A 25,369-nucleotide genomic window follows, 5' to 3' on the forward strand; every position below is an offset into this window, starting at 1 on the left:
TTATCTATTCTCTTATTTGTTTAACCCTTTTGCTCTTTAAAAAGACATACTTCCCTTGGTCTTTCAAATGAGAATTCGTATCACTGTAATCGCCATAATGAAAGGAAGTCTGATAGGTTTCTCTCCCAAGCTGAAGGACATCTTCAACTATTAAACTACATTATAGACAAATGCCTGTTGGCTTGGTCTGATTTAAGCTCATGGACCACTAGCATGTGCCACACTCTGGAACATGTCAGGAGGCTGAAATGTCAGCATGGCCTTGAAGGATGGAGCTCTCTAGTGACCACCAGACTATTTCAGATGTGATTCCGTGTAAGCACATGGACTATCTCAGTACGTTAAGGGTTTTGTGGAGGTGTAGAGTGAGAGGTGATGTGTTGGCCCCTTGGGTCTACTTTTTACTACTTTTTAGGTTGTTTGCAAAGAGCACCTGAGATTGGATTTCTCTGCCATCACTCCCCTTCACTGGCTAGTTTTTTTGTGCATTATCACTACATAATTGTGAATTAGTTGTTGGGTTAATCTATTCAAGGCTACCTCTAATACCACAGGTATTAGAACTCCTGTATCCTAAGCCTGGAGGAGACAGATAGATGAAAGCTATTCATTCATTCATTCATTCATTCATTCATTCATGTCTTCACATGCTGCTACCTCCAGTTCTGGAATCAGAGACATAGACATACATACAAAATTACTCACTAAAGAGCAAGGTGGTTGAGGAGTCACCCAGATTCTATGCGTATAATGAGTGTTCAGTGAGTATTTTGATGAATGAATGGGTAATGCACCCCAGTGGTTCTTCATCTTGGCTGCACACTGGAAAAAACTGATGAGTTTTAAAAAAATATACTAATGCCTGGGTCTCACCACAGAGATTTTTATTTGATTGGTAAGCGTTGAGAACTGGACATCAGGAGCTTTAAAATTTCTCCACACGGTTCTCATGTGCAGCTAAGTTTGCAAGCCACTAACGATTGCTTTTAAAGAGTGAGACAGCTTAATCCAAAGGACCTTTAGTAAAAATGGTACTTGGCACTGTGTAGGGAATGGACTTGGAGGGATCCAAGCTGTTTACCATTTAGGTGTGAATGTAGTTCAGTCCTCCCAAAGGGCTCCTGTGAGCATCTAGCCCCGCAGAATTTTAATAGTGATCTTCCTGTTTCTTAGAGAGGTTCAGTTTATGCCTCTCGTCTGCAAAGGAGCTGTTTACTATAGTTTTTGGATTAACCTTCAGTTTTCCAAGTGGTACCACCACATCATCTTTCTGGGCAGAACATCAATAGTTTGGGGCCAGTCTTGAGTGCATCCTAACTGTTGAGAAACCTCATTGGAGTTTCCAACTAAGAACATATAGTCAAAATTACATTTCCTTTTCTTTAGGGGAATCAAAGGTAGGAGAGGAAATTCATGGGGCAATTTTAAGAGGCCATAAAGGCCTCCAAGTTGTGAAGAGCTCAGTAGGAATGATGCCATTAGAGATCAATTCTTAAAAACAAAATGTTAATACCATGGGAAAATTGCTACATTAAACCTGGTTGCCCTTTGGTATATGTGACTTTAATCAGATTGCCTTCCTGATTAAGATCTCGATGAGGTTTTAGGCAAGATTTTTAAGAAAATGTTGTTGTTACTTATATGTGTTTGTCTTGAATGAAGAATTCTAGCAATTTCACTGAAGTCATCAATGTGCTCCATTGAATAGATGAAGGTATATCTTTGTAGCAGGGCAGGCTTTCAAATTCACTTCATTTTATTGTATATATGATTACAGAGGTAAATTTTAAACATTTCCCTCTGTTTTGTTCCACTCCGTTAAGAAATAAAGAGGCAGGGTTTAGAGCTAGCTTTTATTAGTAAATGATAGTCTTAACCGGCTACAATACTGGAATTCAAAATACCTTAGTGTAGACCCCTCTGTCCTGCCCCACCCTTTTGTCTATCTTACATTGAGTCCCCTCTCTGCAAATATCCATCCATATCTTGTCGGCAGTTTCTTCACCAGTTATCTTCCTTTGAAGTAATTTTCAAATTAGCACCTTCACTGGTATCGCTAACATATAATATATGGGGGAAATATATAAAATGGCCAGATGTAAATTCCCTTGTTTTCTTACCACTGCAAAATAAAGCACCGGGCTTACCAAGCGTCCCAGTGCATTGCAATGTCTCCGTTGAGGGTGTTCTTCGGTAAGAGTAGGCCGCCTCCTTTATTTTTATCTCTGGTAGATGCAGCCATGTCCTCTGTCTTTTGCCTCATTTGTGTGCTTCACCATCAAAGGAGATTCTGAAACTGACCTTAAAGGAGGCTCCAGTCACTGGGTGTGTGCGTGTGTGTGTGTGTGTGTGTGCATGCATTTGATTGTGCCTCTTTATCATAGTAATGTCTAGCCAAGACTGTTCCCTTTTTTATCACAAAAATGATGATATTCCTCCAATTTTTTAGTTATCTGAGAAATATGTATGATGTATTAGTCACCTGTGACTATATAAAAAAATTACCCCCAGGTGTAGTGGCTTAAACCAACAAGGATTATTGTCTCACAGGCATGGGTTAGGAATCCTGATGCAGCTTACCTGGGTGGTTCTGACTTGGGGGTCTGTCATAGGCTGTGGTCATCTTAGGGCTTGTCTGAGGGAGGATCTGCTCCCAAATTCACTTACTTAGCTCTGGGCAACCTTCAGAAGGTCATCCTAAAAGATCTTATTGGTCTCAAAGCTCAGTCACTGTTGGCTGAAAATATCATTTCTTTATGAGGATGCCTCTCCAGAAGACAGCTCATAATGTAGCAGAGAGAGGGAGGGGGAGGGGACAAGGGGAGGAGAGGGAGAGAAGGGCACGAGAGAACGGAGAGATGGGCAAGGAAGAGAGAGAGGGAGAGGGCAGTAAGATGTCCATCTTTTTGTGACCTAATCTCAGAAGTAACCTCATCACATCCTTTTTCCTATGCTATTTGTTAGCAATGACCCAAGAGGTCTAGCCCAGTCTTAAAGGGTCAGGGTTACACAGGGTACCTGGTTCCTAAAGAGTCAGGGTTACACAGGAATGTCGATACCCGGAGGAACGAATCACTGGAGACCATTTCAGAGACTGCCCACAGCAACTGGGGTCTTTAAACTCCACCACAAAGTGGATGTTCATTGGCAGATATTGCTCAGGATTTTCTTGCACAAGAGATCCTGAATTTTAGCTCTTTACAGCTCTACAATAAAAAGCCACATAATTAAATAAGTATCTAAGTATATCTTACACTTCCCAGATTGACAGCTGCTTAATAATGAATCACTAATTGAATTTGGGGCAGCCCTCCCATCTTCCTCTCTGTCAAGTTCAATGAGGGGATTTTGAAGGACAATGCCATATTGAAGATGTGCCTCCCAGGTTGTAGGTTGCTCTGAATTTTACTGTCTTATATCTTTTTAATAATTTTGAGAATATGCTTCCTATTTCCCATTTTTAAGCAGCTATCCATCATCTGGATTGAAAACATAATTTTAAAAATATTATACTTCTAAAAAATAAATGAGGAGTGCCACTAAAACTTGCAAAAGAAAACAGACATATTTTTTTCAGCATTTCTGTGTCACTGAGAAACTCTCTGTGGCAGGAAAATGAACCAAGTATGTTTGTCAACTAAATGTTTGATTGAATTCAATTTTGTCAGGAATCTAAACTGATTTGTAAGCACTGATGAACTAGAGTATAGTCAAAAGTAAAAATTAACACAGATTTGCTATCAAAAGCATGATGTATAACTGGAAAAATTAATATATTGAGCCTCATCAAAATTAAAACTCTGGCTCCGTGAAAGCTCATCTGAAGAAAATGAAAGGACAAGGTACAGAATGGGAGAAAAGATTTGCAAACTACATATATGACAAAGGACTAGCATCCAGAATATATAAAGAATTCTTAAAACTAAAAAGCAAACAAACAAAATAACCCAAAAAACAAAACAACCAACCAAACAAAAACCAACAATTTGGTTACAAATGGGCGAAAGTTATGAGCAGACATATCACTGAAGAGCGGATACAGATAGAAAATAGGCACATGAAAAGACATTCAATATCTTAGGCTTTAGGGTCTTGTAAATTAAAACCATAATGAAATACCACTCCATACTTCATCACAATGGCTAAAAGTAAAACAACAATGCCAAATGCTGGTGAGGATGCAGAGAAACCAGATCACTCATACATTGATGGTGAGAGTGTGAAATGGCATAGCCACTCTGGGAAGCAGTTTGTCAGTTCCAAATTCCATATGACCTTGCAGTTGCACTCCTGGACATTTATTCCAGAGAAGGGAACAAGTGTGGTATGTCCATGATGTAGAATACTACTCAGCAATAAAAAGAAACAAACTGCAGATATACACAACAGCCTGCTTGTCTCTTCTGGGAATCCTGCTGGGTGAAAAAAGCCAATCCCCAAAGATTATATATTGTCATTTTTCACATGTCAACATTTTAGAAATGGAGAACAGATGAGTGGTTCTCAGGCCTTAAGGTGGGGGTAGGGGAGTAAGGATGGAATGGATGTGATTATAAAAGAGCAACATTAGGAATCCACATGGTGGTAGAAATGCCTGTATCTTGACTGTACCAGTGTTGGCATCCTGGTAGTGATATTATATAATTTTGCACGAAGTTATCATTGGGAAAACTGATAAATGGATACATAGTTATTTCTTACAACTCCTGTAAATCTGTAATCATCTCAAAATAAAAGGTTTAATTAAAAAGAATTAACACTGATGTTTAAAGTTACAAAGTTCCCAGGCCCAGCTGGTGGGACCTTTCTGGGCAGGGATATCCAGGCCCCTTTTAATAGTAGAGTCCTTTGCTCAAGACCTCTTGTACTGCTGGGTTTCCCAATGACATCGAATGACCGGTTCTTGCTACCTCTGCTCATCAAAATATTCTTCCCTCCAAGCTATCCTGAAAAAAAACATCGGATTAGCTGACAGCAGAACAGGATTTTTTGACTTTTGCTTTGACTTGTTCATCAGGAAATATTTATGAAGCATTTATTATGTGTCAAGGATCAAGGAAGGTGCTATGAATAAGACGGTGAGAAATATAGAAGTGGTCTCTGCCCTCATGGGGCTTGTAGTCTAGTCGGGAAGACCAGTATGAATCATCACACAAAATATGTAAGTGTTGTAAAAGGAGAATGTTTGGGAGCCTGGGGGAAGTCAGGGAGGGCTTTCTTGAGGAACTGAGGGTTGAGCTGAAATATGAAGAGTGAACTACGTGAAGAGGGAGAAAAAGGGAACAGTGTGCGCAAAGGCCCTGAGGTAGAAGGTAGCACAACACATTAGGGCTATTTGAAAAGGGACCCGCATGTCTGGAGCCTGGGCAGTGATGGGGCCGTGGCAGGAGATGCATCACTCATGATGTCTGAGGCCATATAATGGAATGTAGTTGTTATTTTAGGAAGATCAGATTGGGCTGCAGGATGGAGAATGGACCTGAAGAGGACAGAAATAGAAGCAAAGTTCAAAGGCTTATGCATATTGGACAAATGGATGATTTCAACTGGATTTGGTTTGCTATTACAATATATAGGATTTTCTCTAGGTTTATGAGAAAGATTGTCCTAAAACTTTCTTTTCTTGCGATACCTTTGTAAGGTCTTGGCATGATAATTACCTTGGGCTTGTAAAATGAGTTTGGAAGTATTTCTTCTCTTGTATTCTATGAAAAAATTTGTGTAAAGGTGGGATTGCCTTGAAACCTTTTATGCATGTAAAAATTCAAGCATTTTTAGCCTTATATCTTCAAGGAGAATTTTATCCCAGGAAGATATTCTATCTAAAAATTCTGTCACTTTGTAAAAGTCCTCAGAAGTTGCTGTATCTTTCTTTGGGTACCCTCTGCCTGTGTTTAAGAAGTACATAATTAAGATGTTAGAAGACTCTAGAATAGCAGCTGAAATGGGATAACCACTCAATGAATTCGCCTTCTCTTCTCTACCTGCCTCAGAGGTACTCCCCTGCAGGGGCCTGCAAGTGGGCACCAACATGAAGCCGTTAATCCTGTTCTCCACCTGCCTGAGTCAGAACTGTGGCCTCCGGGGATGGGGACAGCAGTCCAGGTCTATGAGACCTGGCAGGATTCTGTTGTTACTAAGTCCTTTCCTGCTATTTAGGCTTGCTAACTCTTTACGCTGAATGTGGCAGAGCGTAGAGGCAGCCGTAGGGGAGCCAGTGGGGATTTGGAAGAGGCTAATTTTTCAGTTCCTTTACATAAAGGAGGTAATCATCTCTTAAACCCTCCCCACAAACTGAGCAGGCAGTGATGGATAAGCCTCTTAATCCATCTGGACACCCTTTCCTGACACTTCAGAGCAGTCAATACTTCTAGTCACTTCCAGCCATTTCAGCTGCTTAAAGACGAATTATGCATTGCCCCCTTCACACAGGGATATGCCAAGGAGAGAAATTTGCGAAGTAACAATATCTCCAAAGCCCCAGCCCCCTTCATTCTCCCTCTCACTGTGACTGGTAGCGTAGCAACTGGTAAAGCAGCCTGGACACAGGTTGCCTGAACTGCATATTTCTGCCCTCCCTACCCACCAGTCCCCTTTCCTCTACTCTGACTTTTCTCAGGCATGTTCTGTTAAGTCGGCTGCCGTGTTTTCCCCCTGGTGCTTGTGAGGCGCCCATCCCGTTAGAAGATTAGTGGCTCCCTCGTGCAAAAAGCTGAAACTGATTCCATCCCGGGCTTCTTGAGCCCAAGATGTCCCAGGAGCTCAGGTGCTCAGAGTGGAGATCACAGGAGGCTTGAGAAGCTGGGTGGAATGGCCCAGGAACAGAGAGGGCTGTGGGGAGAAGGACCAGGGTGGGAGGCCAAGGGGCTGGCAGAAGGGAATAACTCACATTTCCTTAAAGCCTGTCATATTTCTGGCATTTGGTCTTCACAAGCACCCTATGAGATAAGATCCATTCTTTTGGTTTGACACACGAAAGAACAGAGGCTCCGGGTAATCGTGTAACTTGGGCAGAGTCACACAAGTAGGGGACAGAGGTTATAAGCCAAGTGCAGCCTGATCCAGTGATTTTGCTCTTTTCCGATATACCACACTGCTCTTTGTAAGTGAAAATGAACATGGAGCAGCAGAGAGGTGGAGTGTAGAGAACCGGGCGTGGGAGGCAGTGCAGTGTACTGGGGTGCTGGGCAGGGAACTCAAAATAGACATCTGTTTGTATAGACAGGGCAAGCGCCGTGGAGGTCAAGGCAACGCTGGGGCTCCACAGGTGCTCACATGCCCCGGACTCACTCAACCTGTCGGATCTCACCCATAGACCCGTGCCGTCGCCCTGCCCCTGACATCCAATCAGTGACCAAGTCCTGCCCAGTCTCCTAAACCCGGGCCTAGGCCCTCCGACTGCCTCACCAGCCGCGCGGCCGTTGGCTGGATCCTGACCTCCATCATCTGTCCCCCAAGCAACAGACAAGATGCCTCCTGACTATGGTCCCTCCTTCGGACCCATTTTCCTCCCTGCACTCAGAGTTGTCCACAGAGCACGCATACCTGTGTCACACCGCTGATCACGAAGCCTCAGGATGAAGGCGCTTTCTGATTGGTCCCTGCTGACCTCCCGATCCCCTGCTTCCCCTCTGTCCGTGTTTCAGCAGGATATGCCGGTCTTGAATGCCCCCCTCGCCACTCACCTGTGTGCAGCCTCGCTCCTCCCCAGGCGCCTGCTACACTCTCCTCCCCTGTCATGGTTTCCTGGTTTGATTTCCCCAGGAAGCCTTCCTTCATCTCCTCCATCTTACCGCCTTGTATTAGCATCCTAGAGCTGCTGTTTACCACAAACTTAGTGGCTTGAAACAGCACAGATTTGTTATCTTACAAATACGGAGGCCGAGAGTCTAAAATGGGCCAGCAGGGCTGCATTTCTCCTGGTTCCAGAGGAGCACCTGCTCCTTTGCCGTTTGCAATTTCCAGGCTGCACTCCTTGTCAGTGGCCCCTTTCTCCATGGTCAAAGCCAGCCGTGCAGCGTCTTTCAACCCGTCCTGACTCTAACCCTTCTGCCTTCCTCTTTCACCTATAAGGATCTTTGGGACTGCACTGGGCCCACCTGGATTTTCCAGAACACTCTTTCCACTCCAGATCCCTAACTGAATCACATGGCCCAAGTCCCTTTTGCCTTTTAAAGTTCCAGGGAGTAGGACATGGACATCATGTGAGAGCTATTATTCGTGTTCCACACTCCTCTCTGTGTCCACAGACCCTGTGCCAGCCGCTGCCCAGCCTTTATCACTTTATTCTGCAGCTTATTGATTTCTGCATCTGTTTTGCTTCCTAGTCTGTTAGGTTCCTCCAGGGTAGAGACAGTTATTTGCTCTGACTCACTGTCTTCAGAGCAGTGGAATCAGCCCTTGGTACTTACTTATTGAAAGAAAAACCCATCTCCCTGGCTCTTGTCTGCCTGCCTCGCTGGCTGGCTGAGGGGGTGTTGAGAACACTAGGGCAGTTCAGGACCTCACTGAAATCACCAACTAGAGCGGGACAGCCTGGGTGTCCCAGCACCAGCATGTCGCAGCTACATGACCTTGGGCAAGATTCTTAACCTCTGTGTCCTAGTTTTTCCATGTGCAAACTGAAGATAGTTACGATCTCCTCCTGTATCAGTCAGGGTCTAGGAAGGAAATCCCAACTCACACTAGGTATTTCAAGCAGAGACCTTTTATTGAAGGGCATCAAACAAGTGTTGGGAGGCTGTCAGAGCAAATGTGGAACCTAAAGCAGCCATAACTTGCAGGAAGCATTTGTCACACCTGGGCCTGGGAAGAGGTAGGGCCGTGGGGCCTTGAGGTCTGGAGGAGGGGCCTGGGGTGCTGTCGCTGAGACCTCTGATGCAGGGAGCCCCACAGAAGCTACTGCATCTGTAGGGGGCCTGGCCCGGCTTCTGAAAACCACTGTGTTGTAGGTACCGTGGGGGCCGGAAGTCATTTCCACCTGGTCTGCGCTGTCTGCTGCTCCTGTGATGCTGGGAGGAGCTTGAAAGAGGAAGAGAGCATCTTCTCCCCTCTCTCAGCTTCCTCCCCTCCGCACAGAGCCTCCCATGGATACCACTAGACCAAAGCTGGTGAGGGGGTTCCAAGTGTGGTTTACAGTGTCCCCGCCCCAGAGTCACAAGGCTGATTCCAACAGGGTGGGCTTGAAGCTCAAGGACCAGAGGTGCATAACCAGCCCTTCCCCTTAGTTTCCTTGTCTGTACACTGGATACTGTACTAGTACTTCTGTTATGATACAAATCCTGGAATACAGCCAGGCACCAAGCACTGAGAGGGTGTTTTTTGCCCTTGGCCCATAGTAATAATAGTAGCTCTCCCCGTCCTGTGAGTGTGCGGACTTGGATGTCTCTGGAACTCAGAGATCTGTACTGGTTAAGCATGAATACCACCCGGTTCTCCATAGCTGGGCTGCTGCAAAGGTGCGGCAGGGGCAGCAGAGGGCAGGCACCCATTCATGGACTTGCACTGCTCTGGGACAAGACACTTCTACAATGGGATCTCCGGTTCTGAAGATTTAGAATCCTGGCTCTCCTACGCCTCTCCTTGGGGGAGATAGACTCTTGATTCATAGTTTCTTAGGACTCTTGATTAGCTAGAAAGGAAAGAAAGGCTCTTCTACAGTGATTACTCTGCTCTTAATTTGGGGAAGTGGCCCAGCAAAGAGTGCTCTTGAAAACCTCAGGACACTAGGGGAGATGGAGCCCGGAGCAGAGAGAGTGCGGCAGATCACAGAATCTCACCTGGTGCTTGGTTATTACTGAGTCATGCATTTTCAGTGAGTTATTGGTTGCACTGTAACTGTGTAAGTAGACAAAGGCTGAGCTCTTAAATATGTTTGCTTGTGGAAGTGTTATCAGGAGTACACACTGGCTTTACTGTGGGTCCTTTTTATCCTCACACAGGAGGGAGGGATGCATTTAATGGAATCTTTTTGTCTCTTTCTGGGGGACACAAAATGGAAGTGCCAGTTCTTTCCCACCCACTGCTGAATAGTCCCTACTGACTGCTGGTTGGGAGGATGAAGATAATAGTAGATAATGCAGTGCACTTGTTATGTGCTGGGACTGTTCTAGGGGTGTTGAATAGAATACCCTATGTGATCATCATGGTGACTCAGATGATGGGTGTTATTTTTATCCCCATTTTGCAGATGTGGAAACTGAGGCACAGAGAAGTTTAGTAACTTTCCCTGGTTTTCATAATATCTTAGTTTGGATTTCTCCAAAAATAGACCCTGAGACAAGGGTTTGCAGCTAGTTTCCTGGCAGGGGAAGGGACACCAGTAAAGGGGAGGGAAGTGAGACAGGAAAGGAAGGGAGGCCCCCAAGGGTGCACGGATGAGCTGGTGGTCCTGGAGGTGTCTGATGCCCAGTCCCAGGAGGGGGCCTCTAAAAACTGAGGAGACCAAGCCCATTGTCTCAGCAAGGGTCAAGGGTGTTTATCCACCAACTCCCATCCCTCACTGGGCTATGCTGTTAGTGCCCCATCCCAGTCTCCTTACCCAGGCTGGCACCCAGCCCCTAGGTGAGTGATGGCTGCTGGAGGCTCATAGTTGCTCTTTGAATTGGGTTGAATATTGATTGTCCTCCCATTCCCCAAATTCATGTTCTTCCTGGAGTCTCAGAATATGACCATATTTTGGAATAGAAAGGGTCTTTGCAGATATAATTGATTAAGTTAAAATGAAGTCATAATGGAATAGCGTGGACGCTAATTCAGTATGATTGGAGTCCTTATCAGATGATGGAAATTTGGACATAGAGACACAGTCCCACAGGCCACATGAAGACAGGCAGGTTTGGAGTGTTGCGGCTGTCAACCAGGAAAGACTAAGGACTGCTGGCAAACACCAGAAACTGGAAGAGGCAAGGAAGGAGTCTTTCCTAGAGCCTTACGAGGGTGCGTGTCCCTGCTGACACCTTCATTTCAGACTTCTTGCTTTAGAAATGTGAGACAATCCATTTCTATTGCTTTAAGCCACTTAGTTAGTGGTACCTACTTATAGAAGTCCTAGGAATCGGCAGCACCCTTCTAAGAATAACTATCCGCAGCCACATGGGAGCTGTTTGGCCGGGGGGGGGCGCAAAACCCGCACCCTGAGAGCAGCCCATATCCAATTAATGACATGAGGGTACTAAATGTTGACCCCATTGCCTCAGTGAGGGCCCGGTGAGGTGACGCAGTGTGTGCTCCGTGCGAACAGGCTGACCTAGTCTGCCGCCAAAGCCATACCCTTGTTTGGCTTCCTGACCCTTCCTCTATCCTGCCTCCTCTGAGAACTCTCCTCCGATCAGTCACTTGCACAGAATTTTTGTCTCAAGCTCTGCTTCTTGGAACCCTGGGCTAAGACACCCATGGAGTACAGAGAACACAGCCTTGAGGGAGGGTGTCCAGGAGGGCACCTAGAGGAGAACTAATTCCTGAAGGACAGAAAAGATGGGTCACTTGGACAAGGGGAAGGATGAGAGACTATGCCAGAAAAAAAGCTTTGTGAGTCCATTTTCAGGATTTTTGCCAAAGGAAGGGTTAACTATTCATAATGAAATTGCTTGTTTTTAACCACCACCTAAATGTTATTAGGAAGAGAGGCATGAAATTCTCTCTCTTCTTATAGCCTGTGTTATGTCTCTATGTGGCATAATGAGGTAATGAATGCTTCTCTTCTAGTCCCTTATCTGAGAAAGAAGGGTCTTGTGACAGTAACCATTCCATAGGATTGATCCTTTTCCCATCTCAGTCCCTCCATCCTAAGGGTCATGGTGTTGATTCATCCCAAAGTAGACTGCTATCTATCTTCAAGTAATATTTTTCTCTAAGAAAGTGCAAGTAGACATTGTATTTTGTGCATTTTTCAGAGTCTTAGAGTGTTTATCTATTGGCTCTGCAAATGTATCACAATTTAGCTGGCTATGAAATTCTTGGGCCATGAAACATCCTTTTAAAAACCTTGCATGCATGCTACAGCATCATGGATGGGAGACTCCCAGGAAGGCTCTTTGAATTACTTATTGTTTTGACATTAGGTAAGTTGCTTAATCTGCATCTCTTTCTTCTTTTCAGAAAATTGTGAACCAAAAGAATATCTACCTGTAGCGTTGCTATGAAGATTAAATGAATTAATATTTTAAAGCACTACAAACAATGATAGGTCCATTAAAATTTGTGGTACACATTAGCAGCCGCTGCTGTCATTTGTGATGGTTGTTAGTATCATCATCATCTTCACCATCACATCCAAGTGTTTCAGAATGCAATGATGAAGTCTGAGAACTGCTTTTGTAGTCTTGTTTTGATGGAGATCTGTTTTTGTCTAGATGCTTGTGAGACTTTTTCTTTAGTCTTGTATTTAAAAATATGGCCAATTTGTGCTTCAGTTTGAGTCTTGTCATTGATTTTGCCTGGAGCCCACTGTGCTCTTTGTAGTCTGCCAACTCAGACCTTCATTTATTTCCAAGGAATTTTCCTTAGCTGTCATTGATTATTGTTCTGTTCCGGTTGTTTAATGTCTTCTCCTGAAACACTTCTACTTCTGAGCTGAGATGCCCATTCACTATTCTCTATAACAGTCTTCTGCTCGCTCTCTGGCATCTCTTTATCCAACCTCTTATTTTGGGAAAACCTCTCAAATATTTTCTTTGTCCATTTCAATAAGGCACCAAATAAAATTATTGTACATTGACTGTCTGCTAGGCTCGGACACAAAGACTATTCTGGTGGGCCCATCTAGGTAGACTAGATGCCATAACTACTTATTATATCTTATGCTCAGGGACCTCATGAGCCCTTACCAGGAAAGAATGAAAAGGTGGGATCTACTGCTAACAGCTCACAGTCAGGGTAAACTCACCGAATGCAGGCACACAGAATTCCTGTGGTCCTTGGTAGAGAATTTAGCTGCTCTTATAATTCAACTGTAAAACAATCTTTCATTCTGAAGATGAAAAAAATTGAGAACCCTGAAGGTTGAATGATCTGTCCAGGGTCGCAGAGCTGGTTAGTAGTGAAGACAGGGTAGAGAGAGATTTGGATTCTGACCCCTCAATTCATTATCTTATTAATAATATGTATGTGTGTGTGAATTCACATATATGTGTGTGTGTGTGATAAATGTATATAAAACAGTGTTGCATGCCAATCAGTAGAATATCTAATATGTAATTGGCATGATGCTTTTGGATATCTTCCATGTCTAGCCCTCTGGTCTGCATGACTAGTCATGAAATAGAATTGAAAAAAAGCAGACATGGTTTGGCTAAACATAAAGGAAAGGCATTCCAGTTGGGAGAAGTGACACGTGTGGATACATAAAGAGTGTGTACTACTTGTATGTCCTGGGTGGGGTGGGGCAGGGTGTCCCACAGACCCTCGGGGTCAGTAAATAGCAGTGCAATTAGAAAGGTGATCAGGTAGGGGGAGAGGGAAGGGGGAAGTGTTGGGGGCCAGGTTATATTTACCTTAAACATATCCAGGCTTACTACATATCTTTGTAACATTCAATTTTTCTCAGAAGGTTTGATTTCTGTCTGGAGCAGACAATGCCGGCACACAAAGTCCCTCTCCAGCGATTTGAGGCACTTTTGCCTTCTGTAGGAATTTCTGGGGAGTCTGAGTGCTACTGTGCTCACAGCAGGAGATGGAAAGAGAATTGGACTGCGAGCTGGTGCCCGAGGACGAGGCAGAATTACATGAAGGTTACTCTGCTGCCTGTCTGTAGAAGGAGAGCCAGCACAGGTGCGGCAACAGCTGCCCAGGCCTCGTGGGTGGCTCTTGGAGGCTTGTCCTTGACATGCTTTGGTGCCCGGCTGGAGGCGCAATGCTGCCTCCCAACTCCCATCTCAGCTCCCAGAAGACCAGATATCCTCCCTCTTGATTTGGTTCCAAACTTTGTGAGCAGAGTGCCGCCAAATGTCAGACACTTCCTCTTGACCTTGCCGCAGTTGATGGTGAGGTCAAGAGGGGTGGTTGGCTGTTCCTATGTGAACAGGCTCAGAATGAGAACTGGTGCTCGCCTGGGCAACCTCCGGTTGAGAAAACTCTTAGCAATTCAAGCATCTGATGATGCTAATAGAATTGCTTCGAGAGAAATGATATAGGATTAAAGGCTTGTTCTTCCAAATATTGGGTTCGATTCCAAGTAAGGTTGGAATCCTTTGGTGGTATCCTTCCTATCTGCCTATCTGCTGAATCATAGAAAAGACATGTTTTTTTAACATTTTGTTTTGTTTTCCTGAGTCATCTTTTTTAAGGTCTCATTTATATACAGCAAAATACCTATATTTTAAGTGTGCAGTTTGATGAGTCTTACATAACTCTAACCAAGACACAGGAATTTTTGTCACCTTAGAAACTTTTCTTATGCCCCTTCTAGGCAGTCATCCCACTAGATGTCACACAATTCTGACTTTGATTATTTAATCCCCCAGATCCATAGGTAGTACATTCTAACACTCCAGTAGGTTGTCTCATGCCTCATCCCAGCCAGTGCCAGCTCCCATAGCTAACTGTAATTCTGACTTTTATCACCATAGGTCAATTCTGCCTGTTCTTGAACTTTTCATATAAATGGAATCATCATGTATGCTTCCCTTTTCTTTGTTTTGCACTACATAATTTTTTCCCCCTGAAATTTGACCATACTGCATGCCTCTGTGCATTTTTCCTTGCTGTGCAATATTCTGTTGTATGGATGTGCATCAGGTGTTGGTCCATAAGCACTCACCTCAGCCTGGCTCGTCCCCCAATTTTCTCCTCTTCATCAGCTTCTGAATCAGCTTCTTTCTCTCCTGTTCCTTTTCTCAGCCCTTGAATGAAAGCTAGAATCCTGGCAGCCAGGCTTGTGTCTGTTCCATTTACCACTATATCCTCAGCACGTAGGACAGCATGTGATACATAACAGGTACTCAGTGTCTGTGGAATGTGTGAATGAATGAATATTCAGAGCACATGGTTTTGACTATTTGCCAGTCTGGTCCCTATGTGGTGCCTTCCCAAGCAATGCAGAGCTACTGGCCCCCCAGAATATTCTCTCTTTGCTCACAGACTTAACATGCAATTCCTCGACCCTCAGATCATGCTCAAGTTCTCTCTGCAAGAGCTTCTCTAACCTCTAGACTAGTTTAGGTCCCTTCACAGGCCTCTAAACTGCCTACAAAGTCACCCCCCTCGTGGCCCTCATTCCACTTCCCTGTCACCACTACTTTCATGGACGGCCTCATCCTCTGATCCCATGGGTGCGGAGAGCCCGCGTTCCCTTCTTCATCACTGAAGTTCCCCACTCAGCACCCTGTGCACACATGGGAGCAAAGCGTACACTCCTTGGGGTCCCTTTCACAGGGATGTCTTCCTGTCCGGTTGTTCATCTCAACATCCCTGCAGTTAGAGTCCTTCATGAAGAGAAAGATGGATTCAAAAACGTGGTCTCTGCTATGGCCTGAATGTTTGTTTCCCCCCCGATTCATATGTTGAAGCCCTGACCTCCAGTGTGATGGTATTGGGAGCTGGGGCCTCTGGCGGGGGGTGATTAGGTTTAGATGAGGTGATGTGACTTCCCATGATGGGATTAGCACCCTTGTAAGAAGAGGAAGAGACCAGAGGCCTCTCTCTGCCCATCACCTGAGGACACACTGAGTTCTGCAGAGCAAGACGAGAATTCTCACCAGCTACTGGACGGGCTGCCACTGGGATCTTGGACTTTGCAGCCTCCAGAGCTGTGAAAAATAAATGTTATTGAAGCTACCCAGTTAGTGGCACATTGTTATAGTAACCCACGCTCCTAGGACAGCCTCTGTGGAAGATTTCTACTTAGGATATAACAGTTCTTAGGCAGGGTCATATTTTTCTCTCTTATATAGTTTAAGAAGCTACCCAGTTAGTGGCACATTGTTATAGTAACCCACGCTCCTAGGACAGCCTCTGTGGAAGATTTCTACTTAGGATATAACAGTTCTTAGGCAGGGTCATGTTTTTCTCTCTTATATAGTTTAAGGATATTTAAAACCCAAATGTTAAGTTTATGAATGTGTTGGGGAGGTCATGGTCACAGGAACCTAGACATTTCCTTGGCATTGTTCTGTGCAGATCGTAGCATGTTTATTTTCACCCAAATGTGTGGGAACCTGGAAGCCTGGAATTACTGGCTCTGTGACCCCCACATTGAGTTCCATTCCCTTACATCATTGTACTCCTAGCCCCTTCAGGGAAATGTGCATGGGCTTCAGAAGGGTTCATGAGTTCCTGAAATGGTGTGCAAAACTCTAGATGATATGTCTTTTTCTGGGAAGAGAGTCTAGAATTTCTCACCAGATGTTTTTAATGGCCTATATATCCTTTAAAGTTAAAAACTACAGGGATAGACTTCCTTTAATGATCCTTCTAGTTAATTACTTAAGCATCTCAAATACAAGAGGACAAGGGAGTGGCAAGAATACTACCTGGGTCCTAACTTCTAATGCTTCTAGCTTAACATCTTTCTACTTTAACAGGTGATGTACCCTCCCTGGGCCTCAGTTTCCTTTCTGATGATGCTGGTGGTTGAAATACATGGCCTCCTAAAAGTTCTTGCACAGTCTGGTTGAACAGTTCATCTCAGAGAGGAGGACTGATACAAATAAACATGGTTTTTCTGTGCATTTTTTTAAAAAGGTGGTGTCTGCCAAAAGAAATAATAATAATTGTGTGTCTTATCCCTGCTCTGTCTCTTTGAACCATCTGTCCATGTGCCTTCTAAGGAACATCAATCATGAATCAATGGATTACTAAAAAAAGAAAAAACAAAACAATAATCTGACTTGTTCTGGCTCGTTGATGCCGGGTATAGGAGACACTATAATGCATGCATGTCATGATATGTTCTTGAAGGAGTAGAGGGAGAGAATACCTTGGCCAATCTGCACATGGACATGTGAACTAGTAAGTCATTTAAGATGTAGACATGTATATACTCAAGGGAATGTTTGTTACTGTACTTGCACTTCCATTTAGAAATATGTAAAAAGAAACTAAACATTTAGGAGAGATTAATTCTTTATTTTCTTCCTGATAATCAGCAATTTACTGCTACTGCCTGAAATAGGAGGGCAGAACCATGGTGGAAAGTCCGTGGAAGAGAGCTTAATGTGGTCACTTGCATATGCCCCAAAGAACTGAGGTCTGCTGCTCTTAATTCTGTCCAGGGCCAGTCTGTGAATAATTATATGAAGGAATTGGGCAGAGTCATCACAGAGCTACAAAATGTCACTCTTGGGGCCTCACAGGAGACTGATGGGAATTCTGGAGAGTTGATAATGGTGATTAAAGGGTCTATATACTTAAAATGCACAAAGGATGAGCCCGGAAATGATCTGCCTGCCAACTTAACTTCTCTACCTGGAACAAATTATCCAAAAATCAATTTGCAAACACCTTTGTGATAACAAGGCCTTGAGTAATAGCCTCCATGGCTTTGTAAAGAGAAGCTTCTAGCTTGACTAATCTGCTTAACTTCTTTCTCTGACCAAATGGCAGGCATTAATAGAGGCAATCTGAAGTTGTCCCTTAAGATTTGCCTCAAGCCACACGGAGAAAATATTTTCCACCTCTGTTTCATAGCAGTTATACTGTTGCTGAGAATCTGTGTTGCTAGGTAATTAATTAGGAAGAAAACACTGAATGAGTCTTGCCTGTCCCAAAGCTCTTCCCTGAGTTCCACACTGAAATTCCTATCTGCCTATGCACCTGAATAACCCACAGGCCCTCCAATAGTTCTTGAACATATCTTCATTGTACTGTACCCCTAAGTACCTCCCCATCCTCCACTTCCTAATTCTGCTCCAGGAATGATTAACTTGTTCATATCCCTTGACAGACAATCTCATTCCTGATAGTTGGTCCTAAGAAAATAGGAGACAGGAAGGACTGGAGTCATTTGCTCAAAGATGTTCACTGCAGTATTATTTACCATTGCAGAGCTTGGAACAACTCCCGTGCCCAGCAACTGAAGAATAGGTAGTGTGACTACATGATGGATTGTTTGGTAGCTATTAAATACAGTGATGATAAAATCCACACAGTATATCCTTAGGATATAATACATGAGAAAAGAAAAACAACTCTACATTGGGTATACGTGTTGCTATAACCACATGAAAAGATTTAAATATATGGATTGAAATCAGAATGGAGTGTGGAGAAATGAAAATGGCTGTTTTATTGGGAGGCAGGGAGGCAGGTATGTTTTCTCTTCTCATTTTCTTTATTGTTGTCGCACTACTATTTTCCTACAAATAAAAATAACAAATATATCCACTTTGATTTGTTTTAAGAAAACGGGTATCAGGAAGCAAACAGCCTTCCATGGGGAGACCTGGTCTGGGAAGGCAGGCAGATGTGGGTCCTGTCCTGCCTTACCTGCTTCATGATCTTGGTTAGGTGACCTGTTCCTTTGGGTTCTCAGTTTTCTTATCTTTCAACATTGAAGGTGATAATGTCTCAAGATTTACGCAAAGTAATGCATGTGAGATTTCCTGGTCAATAAGAACTGCAAAATAAAAGTTAAGTCCTGTGGCTTTGCCAGTGGGCTAAAGATAGCCAGCAAGTGGCAATGATAAATGTTTGTTGAAATTCTAGCTTATTTAGCTGAAGTTATAGAACCTAATGGAAGAGAAATGGCAACCCATAGCTGATACACGATAACTACACGTGACTTCTCCCTTGATCCTTGATTCCCACGTGGGGTACAGGGGCCAATGACACCTCCCTTGCTGGAAGGAACCTGCTCTGTTGAGGAAGAAGCTGAATCTTTGCTGTGCCTCATCCTTTTGCTATTTAGACTCATACCAGATTTCAGGGGAACTTCCACTAACAGTCCGTATTCCTATAAAGACATGTTTGTAAACCCCAGGATCCCTTGGGGTTTGAACCAAACTCCACTTCAGTAAAGACAGGTTCTCACGTGAGGATAGAAAGTAGAAGATGAACACAGCCAGCTCTGCCATGCTCCGGAAAAGTCCATGCCTCTCACGATTGCCTTCTTTCTTTTCTTTTCGCTGAATGAAGATTCAGTGGTGTGGTGGAAGCAATACTGACTCAGGCGTTTACATACAGAAACATGAAAATACCATAGGATGTGAAGGGGATTAAGAAGCAGATTTGGGCTCTGTCTGCAGTTCTGTCCCTTGTCTTCACATGCTTGGAATCTGTCCTGGAAATCATGGGATCTGACATCCTTTGCTGATTGCTTGTCTTTCAGAGCCTCCTACACCCATCGCCCCCCCAGAGCTGCTGGCCGTGGGGGCCACATACCTGTGGATCAAGCCAAATGCCAACTCTATCATTGGGGATGGCCCCATCATCCTGAAGGAGGTGGAATATCGCACCACCACGGGCACCTGGGCTGAGACCCACATAGTCGACTCTCCCAACTATAAGCTGTGGCATCTGGACCCTGACGTGGAGTACGAGATCCGGGTGCTACTCACACGACCGGGAGAAGGGGGCACGGGGCCCCCAGGGCCCCCCCTCACCACCAGAACCAAGTGTGCAGGTAAGAGCCCCCCTCCGGCCCCCTGTGGGGAGGCGGGTGGCTGCTGGGGGCGGTTCTGTCCTGGCATTTTGCGGCAGTCATGCCTAAACAACTTCCACATGAGTGTGCTTCTGGTTGTGGGAAAAAAAAGGGTTTTGGTCTTGCCTTGGAGGACCTCCTGGCTCCAAGTGTGGTTTGTGGAATTGCTCGCCTGTGTCACGGAGAGGTTCCTGGCTCTGAGTGTATCCAGGGGACCCTGGTTCTGTCTTTCCAAGGCTCCTGGTGCCACTTGTGTGTCTGAGGCTTCCCAGTGCTACCAGTGTCCCTGGGGGCTGCTGGCTCTGTGTCTGTGAGGGCTCTAGGCTCCAGGGGTTCCCTGGGGGCTCCTGGCTCTGACTGTGTGCCCTGAAGGCCTCCTTTTAGTTCTGTCTCTGAGTTCTGCTGGTGCCCGTTGGGTATCTCAGGTGGTTCTGATTTGACTCAGATCCTCAGAACCCTGAGGATCCCTGGGCTGGGCCTGTAACCCTAAAGAGCTCTTAGTTTTGACAATTTCCCAGAGTGCTCCTGGTTCCAACTACATCTTGAGTGCCTCCTGGCTCTGAAAGGGCCTCTCAGTGGATTCTGGAGCTGCCTTAATCCCTGGCTTCCTGGCCCTGTAGCCCTTGAGGGCCTGGCTCCTATCAAAGAGTCTGGGTTGGGACTATCTCCGCAAGGGTCCCCTGGATTCCATATTCCTGGGGGACTCTAGGCTTCTGTGGTGTTTCTAATAAGGGCATTGGCTGGGATTGTACCTCTAACTGTTGACCTGAGATGTTTCCGCTCTGAATGCAGCTCAAGAAATTTAAAAAACTCAGTGTTTATTTATTTGTTATTTTGCAAGTCATGTTATTTATATTATCATTGTTCTTCCCAAAGTTACCGTTCAGTGTAAGTACTTTTATGTCTGATATACATGAAGAAAAAGAGACTCAATATTTTAAACTTTTTGTCTGAAGTCATAGAACTGGCCAGGCAGGCTTTGTATCCAGGTTTTTCTGACTCAAAAGCCATTGCTCATTGGTCACATCCTGATGAATGAATGGAAAGAGGTGTGTGCCATCATCACGGTAGAGAGAGCTGGAGGTACTCCACTGGGGCACCAGGGAAGTGCAGCAGGAGCCATGGGCTTCCAAGGGCAAAGGAGTCACTGACAATTCTTAGTGTGCGAGAAGGGTCCGTTAGTACAGTGACTTCCATGGAACAGAAAGCAAAGTAAAATGTAGTTAGTTCTGCCATATGTATGTCCCTAATAACCACTGCAGTGTGCAATATTATGCAGTAAAAATCATCAGGGTTGTGGGAAAAAGTAGGGTTGGGGCACAACACTCAAACTTCATCAGTGACACATTGAAAAAAGAGGAACCTAGTACAAATGGTGGCTCAATTTTACATATGCTAATGGCTAAGATAGATGTTAAAACTGCAGTATACTGTGGTGAATTACCTTGCAAAGACCTGAAGTTTGCTTGGAAGTGGTGGTCAGAAAGGTTCCAGCCTGTGAGCTTCTTGAGGTAGAGAAGAAAGGCTATCGGAAAGTGGGGGAGCAGCGTGACACACCAGCTGTGGATGGATGCAGCTTGTGACTCATAGCTCACGCGGTGAACTGAGGGAGCAGGAAGATGTTTGAGATCAGGTGCAACTGGTGTTTCCCTATGTGGCTCAGTTCAGTTGGGTGCAGTTTTCTGCTGCTATAATGTTTCTGTGCACAAAGTCACACACAGCAAATGTGAATTCTTGTTATGCTCCAGCTCTTCCCTAATTTAGCAGTTGTGTTGGAACACATTCTCGGTCACAACAAGTGTTAACAGCAGAATTGACTGAAACCATTGCTGAGTATCTCGGAAGTGCATCCTGGCAGTAGGTAACCTGAGGTTAGTGAGCATCTCCATTGCCTGGGAACATTCCTTTGAATGTCACTGAACCTCTATGACAAATGGAAATGCCATTTTCTCGATCACTTTCAAAAGTGGGCCTTTGGTAAAATTCCTCATTGAAACCTGATTATGAAACTTACTATGTTAAAAGGACATAGGATTTTGTTATTAAACCAGGTAAGACACGATCTCAGCTTTGCAATTCAATATTCATCCATAAAAATAATTGATTTAATCCTGCCGACGAGACTTCTGTGCTTTCAGAGGGTAAATCTCAGGATTTCCAGGGTTTTTGATCTTTATAAATGATATTCAAAGTACTTTAGCAGCCCCCCCTGGACTTATTTGCTGGTGATCGTATAATACATTTTGAAATTCAATCACAAGATGATCATCTCAATAAAAATTTACCATCTATTGCAAACTATTGCCGTGACTGTGTAATGGATTTTACATGCCGAAAACACAATTGTCTGACTATCGCTATAAAAATTATGAGTTGAAATGCTGTTTGTGGTTTTATATTTCAAAAAATGTTGGTGTTTAAGTTACCGTTAAGATCTTGAATAACCCACATTCTACAAAATGTGTCATCAAGGAGATAATCTTATTTGCCTCATTGCCCCTGATGGGAGAGTGTCTTTGGCCTTATAATTACTTTTTAAGAGAATTCCAGGGCTGATAGCCATTTGTGGGTGCTGTTTGTTGGGCTGGGTGGTTCACGGTTTCCCCCCTTCCCTTATTCTATTATTAATCGTGCTAGAATGTACTCATTATTTTACAAAACAGAAAATGAGCAAGTGTGGAGTGTGGAAGGTATAATTTCTGCCCAGAGGAATTTACAGGCTGGGTTAATATTCCAGCAAAGCAGCAAAAAGGGGAAAACAAATGAAGTCAAGTATTGAAATAGCACGCTTCAGGGAGAAAAATAAGGTGGGCATGGGAAGAGCAATGCTGTTGGAATGATCCAGGGCACTGGTTCTCAAAGTGTGGTCCCTAGACCAGCAGCATCAGCATCACCTGGGAACTGGTAAGAAATGCAAGCTCACAGGCCCCACCCCTTGTCCTAAGGATTCAGAAAATCTGGAACTGGAACCCAGAAATCTCTGTTTTGAGTAGCCCTTTGAAGGATGCTGATGCACACCCACATTGAAGCCACCACACCCCACTGTCACACCACTGACACCCAGTGCCGCACCAACATGCCACATTGATAGTATGCCCATTATGTTTCTTGATCCTTGGGGCAATTCTGAGACACAGATGGGAGGAAAACTAAGGTTCAGAATCATCAGACCAAGATCACAAATTACTTAAATGCTTAGAACTGAATCCCTTGGCCTAAGGAACTCCTCACATGGTTTGAGGGACTTTCCTCGGCAAGTGTCCTCTTGAAGGCGGGATTGGGTGGTAGGGAGACTGGTGGCTCTGGAGGCCAGCTGAGAATGAATAGCTGCTACTCACTGCAGCTCCAGTCCTTCTCATGTGTCATGTGAATCCTTGGCATGTGTCAGACTCTGCTAGGCACTGATGGCAGAGGCCGGCCTAGCAAAGACATGCTGGAAGTAGGTAGAGACTCCAGGCAGGAAGCTACAAACTCAGTTGTAGCTCAGGGGGCCAGGCGGGTGGGGATGTGTTCTGGTTTTGTCAGGTCTGACAGGTCACTAACCAGGTAGATCCTTGGGGCACTGGGAGCAGGTGCAGTGTGTCAAGAGTTTGACTACCGAGTACCTCCCAGCCTAGTAGTCCGGAGTTCAGATCATGACTCTTAGCCAAGTCAGAGCCTGAACAGATTCCTATCAGATAGGAACAGATTCCTATCCTATCAGCTAGGAATCTGGGCATCTGGGGGTGAGAGAAGAGAGCCCAAGAGGACACTCCCAGGCTTCTGGTTTGGATATCTGGGGGATGAATGGCAGAACTGTTTCCTGAGATGGACAATACAGAAGATGGTTTAGAGGCAAGGGAGTGAGATAGGGTTTGAAGATGCTGTGTCTGACGTGAGGATGCACAGCAGGTGATGGTGTATGTAAATCTGTAGCTCAGGAGACACCAGCAGATTACCTCTTCATCGTCTTTGAGAGCTACCTGATTGCACCTGGATTTTAGAATCAAAGGGACTTCTTAGTACTGATGAAAGCAATTTAATTCTCTTTCTTTCCTGCTATTCTCTTGAGATGCCCCATTTATTTATTTTCTTCATTCATCATTTTGCTCAGTAATCATTCACCATCCTTCCTGAGATACAGGCCTGGGGAGCAAATGCAATAATGTACTTCAAAGTGCTTTGAAAAGCTCAAAATACTCTTTTGATGCCTGTAATGCAACAAATGTGTTTCAGAATGCGTTGCTGCTATTGTTATGGATGTTATGGTTATGAATTGTTCTATCAAAACAGGAAGTTTACTTGTCTGTTTCTCTGGACTGCCTGGCGTCTGGAAGAGCGGGTGGATTCTTGTGTGGTTCGTCATCTGATGGGAAACCCCATTTCAGAATATGAAGACCATATTGTAGTCTGGACTCTCAAAGGTTTTCTTGCTGAGAACACTGGGTGGTTTCCACTGGCACATCCCGACAGGAGACATCCAGACACAGTTGTGTCCTAGGAGGACTGTCCGGTGCCCACCCAGCCTGACTTTGAATGCTGCGTCTGATGGGAAGTTCATATTCTCCCATGGCAGAACGTTTCCCTTCAGAGGATCCTGGGTGGCTGCTATTATTCCCTACCCAGTGTTAGTCCATTGTCATAAGGTTCTGGATGGGGTCCTATGTAGCAGCAGAGTGCCGTTTAGGTTCACAGAGCAGAGGCGGCAGGCAGGCTGCTAGCATCGCCTCTCTGGAGTCTATAAGGAGAACCAAGGGCTGGTGGTGTTGAGAGTGGGGGCCAAGGTCATTAACTGGGGAGGGCTGGTAAGATGAGAGGTATGGATGACCACCCTGGTCCAATTCAGCCCTATATTTCCTCTGCAGGTTTGGATTTTAATGAGCACCTGCTTATTAATGTCTTAAAACTGTTACCCAGCATCCAACAAAAGGAAACTCTCCCAGTCTGCCTGCACGCAACACCCACTGACTGGGTTCTGTTCTCAGGACACCTGTTCTTCCCTATCTCACAAGCAGGTCTTCAGCAACCTCAAGTTGTCTCACTTATGCTCCAGAAATCTCTTCTCTTCACTCCCCAAATCCCTGCCTGAGCCAGACTCTGTGTAGCATTCTTCACTTTCTCATCATGGAATCACAGACGAACAGCCCAGCAAGCTCAGTGCTCACACACCCCTCCGAGATGCTCACCCCTGCACATCACAGGCACAGGCCCCTTGCCTGGGAACCCACTTCATCGTGGTCTCACAGAGTTCAGGCTTTGTACAGCCAGCAACGTGACATACGCTGCTGCTCTGAAGAGCTCTCTTCCTAGTCCCTGCACCTGAGGTTTGATTGCGCATTATATTTTATTTACGTATCTATTTCTACTTGAATTGATATGTGTCTACCTCTCTCTTTTCTCCAAGTGGATAAAAAAAAAGAGAGAAACTCAAATTGCTGGACTCAAGGAAGTGAGAATTTAGTGAAAAGAAAAGGGGCTTTAGAGATAAAACGAATCTGGTTTTAACTCCCAGCTGGCCTTTGCTAGCTGGATGACAGTGAACCTGTGTCTCTGTTTCTTTTCTTCCATTTACAGGAGATTACAATACACCATTTTGTTGTGAAGCTTTGGTGGCATAAGTGGTATGTCTAGCAGAAAACCAGAACATAGAAACCCCTTAAAGAACAGGATTTAGAAAAAAAATCTCAGACCTGGGAAGAGGGTGTCAGAACCTAAACTGATCTCCCTCACTGAGGCATGGTGGACCTTGTAAAGGATTTCCCTGGCTGCTACTCTCTTGACTTTCTCAGACAGTGGTGGTTCAGAAGCTCTGAT

General features: G+C 44.7%; 1 protein-coding gene across 14 annotated transcripts in view; it reads left to right on the forward strand.

Annotated features, from left to right (window-relative positions):
• Nucleotides 1-25,369, forward strand: part of PTPRT (protein tyrosine phosphatase receptor type T) — a 970,716-nt gene that overhangs the window by 406,981 nt on the left and 538,366 nt on the right. For all 14 annotated transcript variants that reach the window (XM_073236577.1, XM_073236581.1, XM_073236583.1 and 11 more), the window contains exon 7: nucleotides 19,265-19,558. In XM_073236577.1, coding sequence (XP_073092678.1) covers nucleotides 19,265-19,558 — 294 coding nt within the window. The remainder of the gene's footprint in view (nucleotides 1-19,264; nucleotides 19,559-25,369) is intronic.

This window comes from Manis javanica, chromosome 5 (assembly GCF_040802235.1).
Source record: "Manis javanica isolate MJ-LG chromosome 5, MJ_LKY, whole genome shotgun sequence".
NCBI classification, from domain to species: domain Eukaryota; kingdom Metazoa; phylum Chordata; class Mammalia; order Pholidota; family Manidae; genus Manis; species Manis javanica.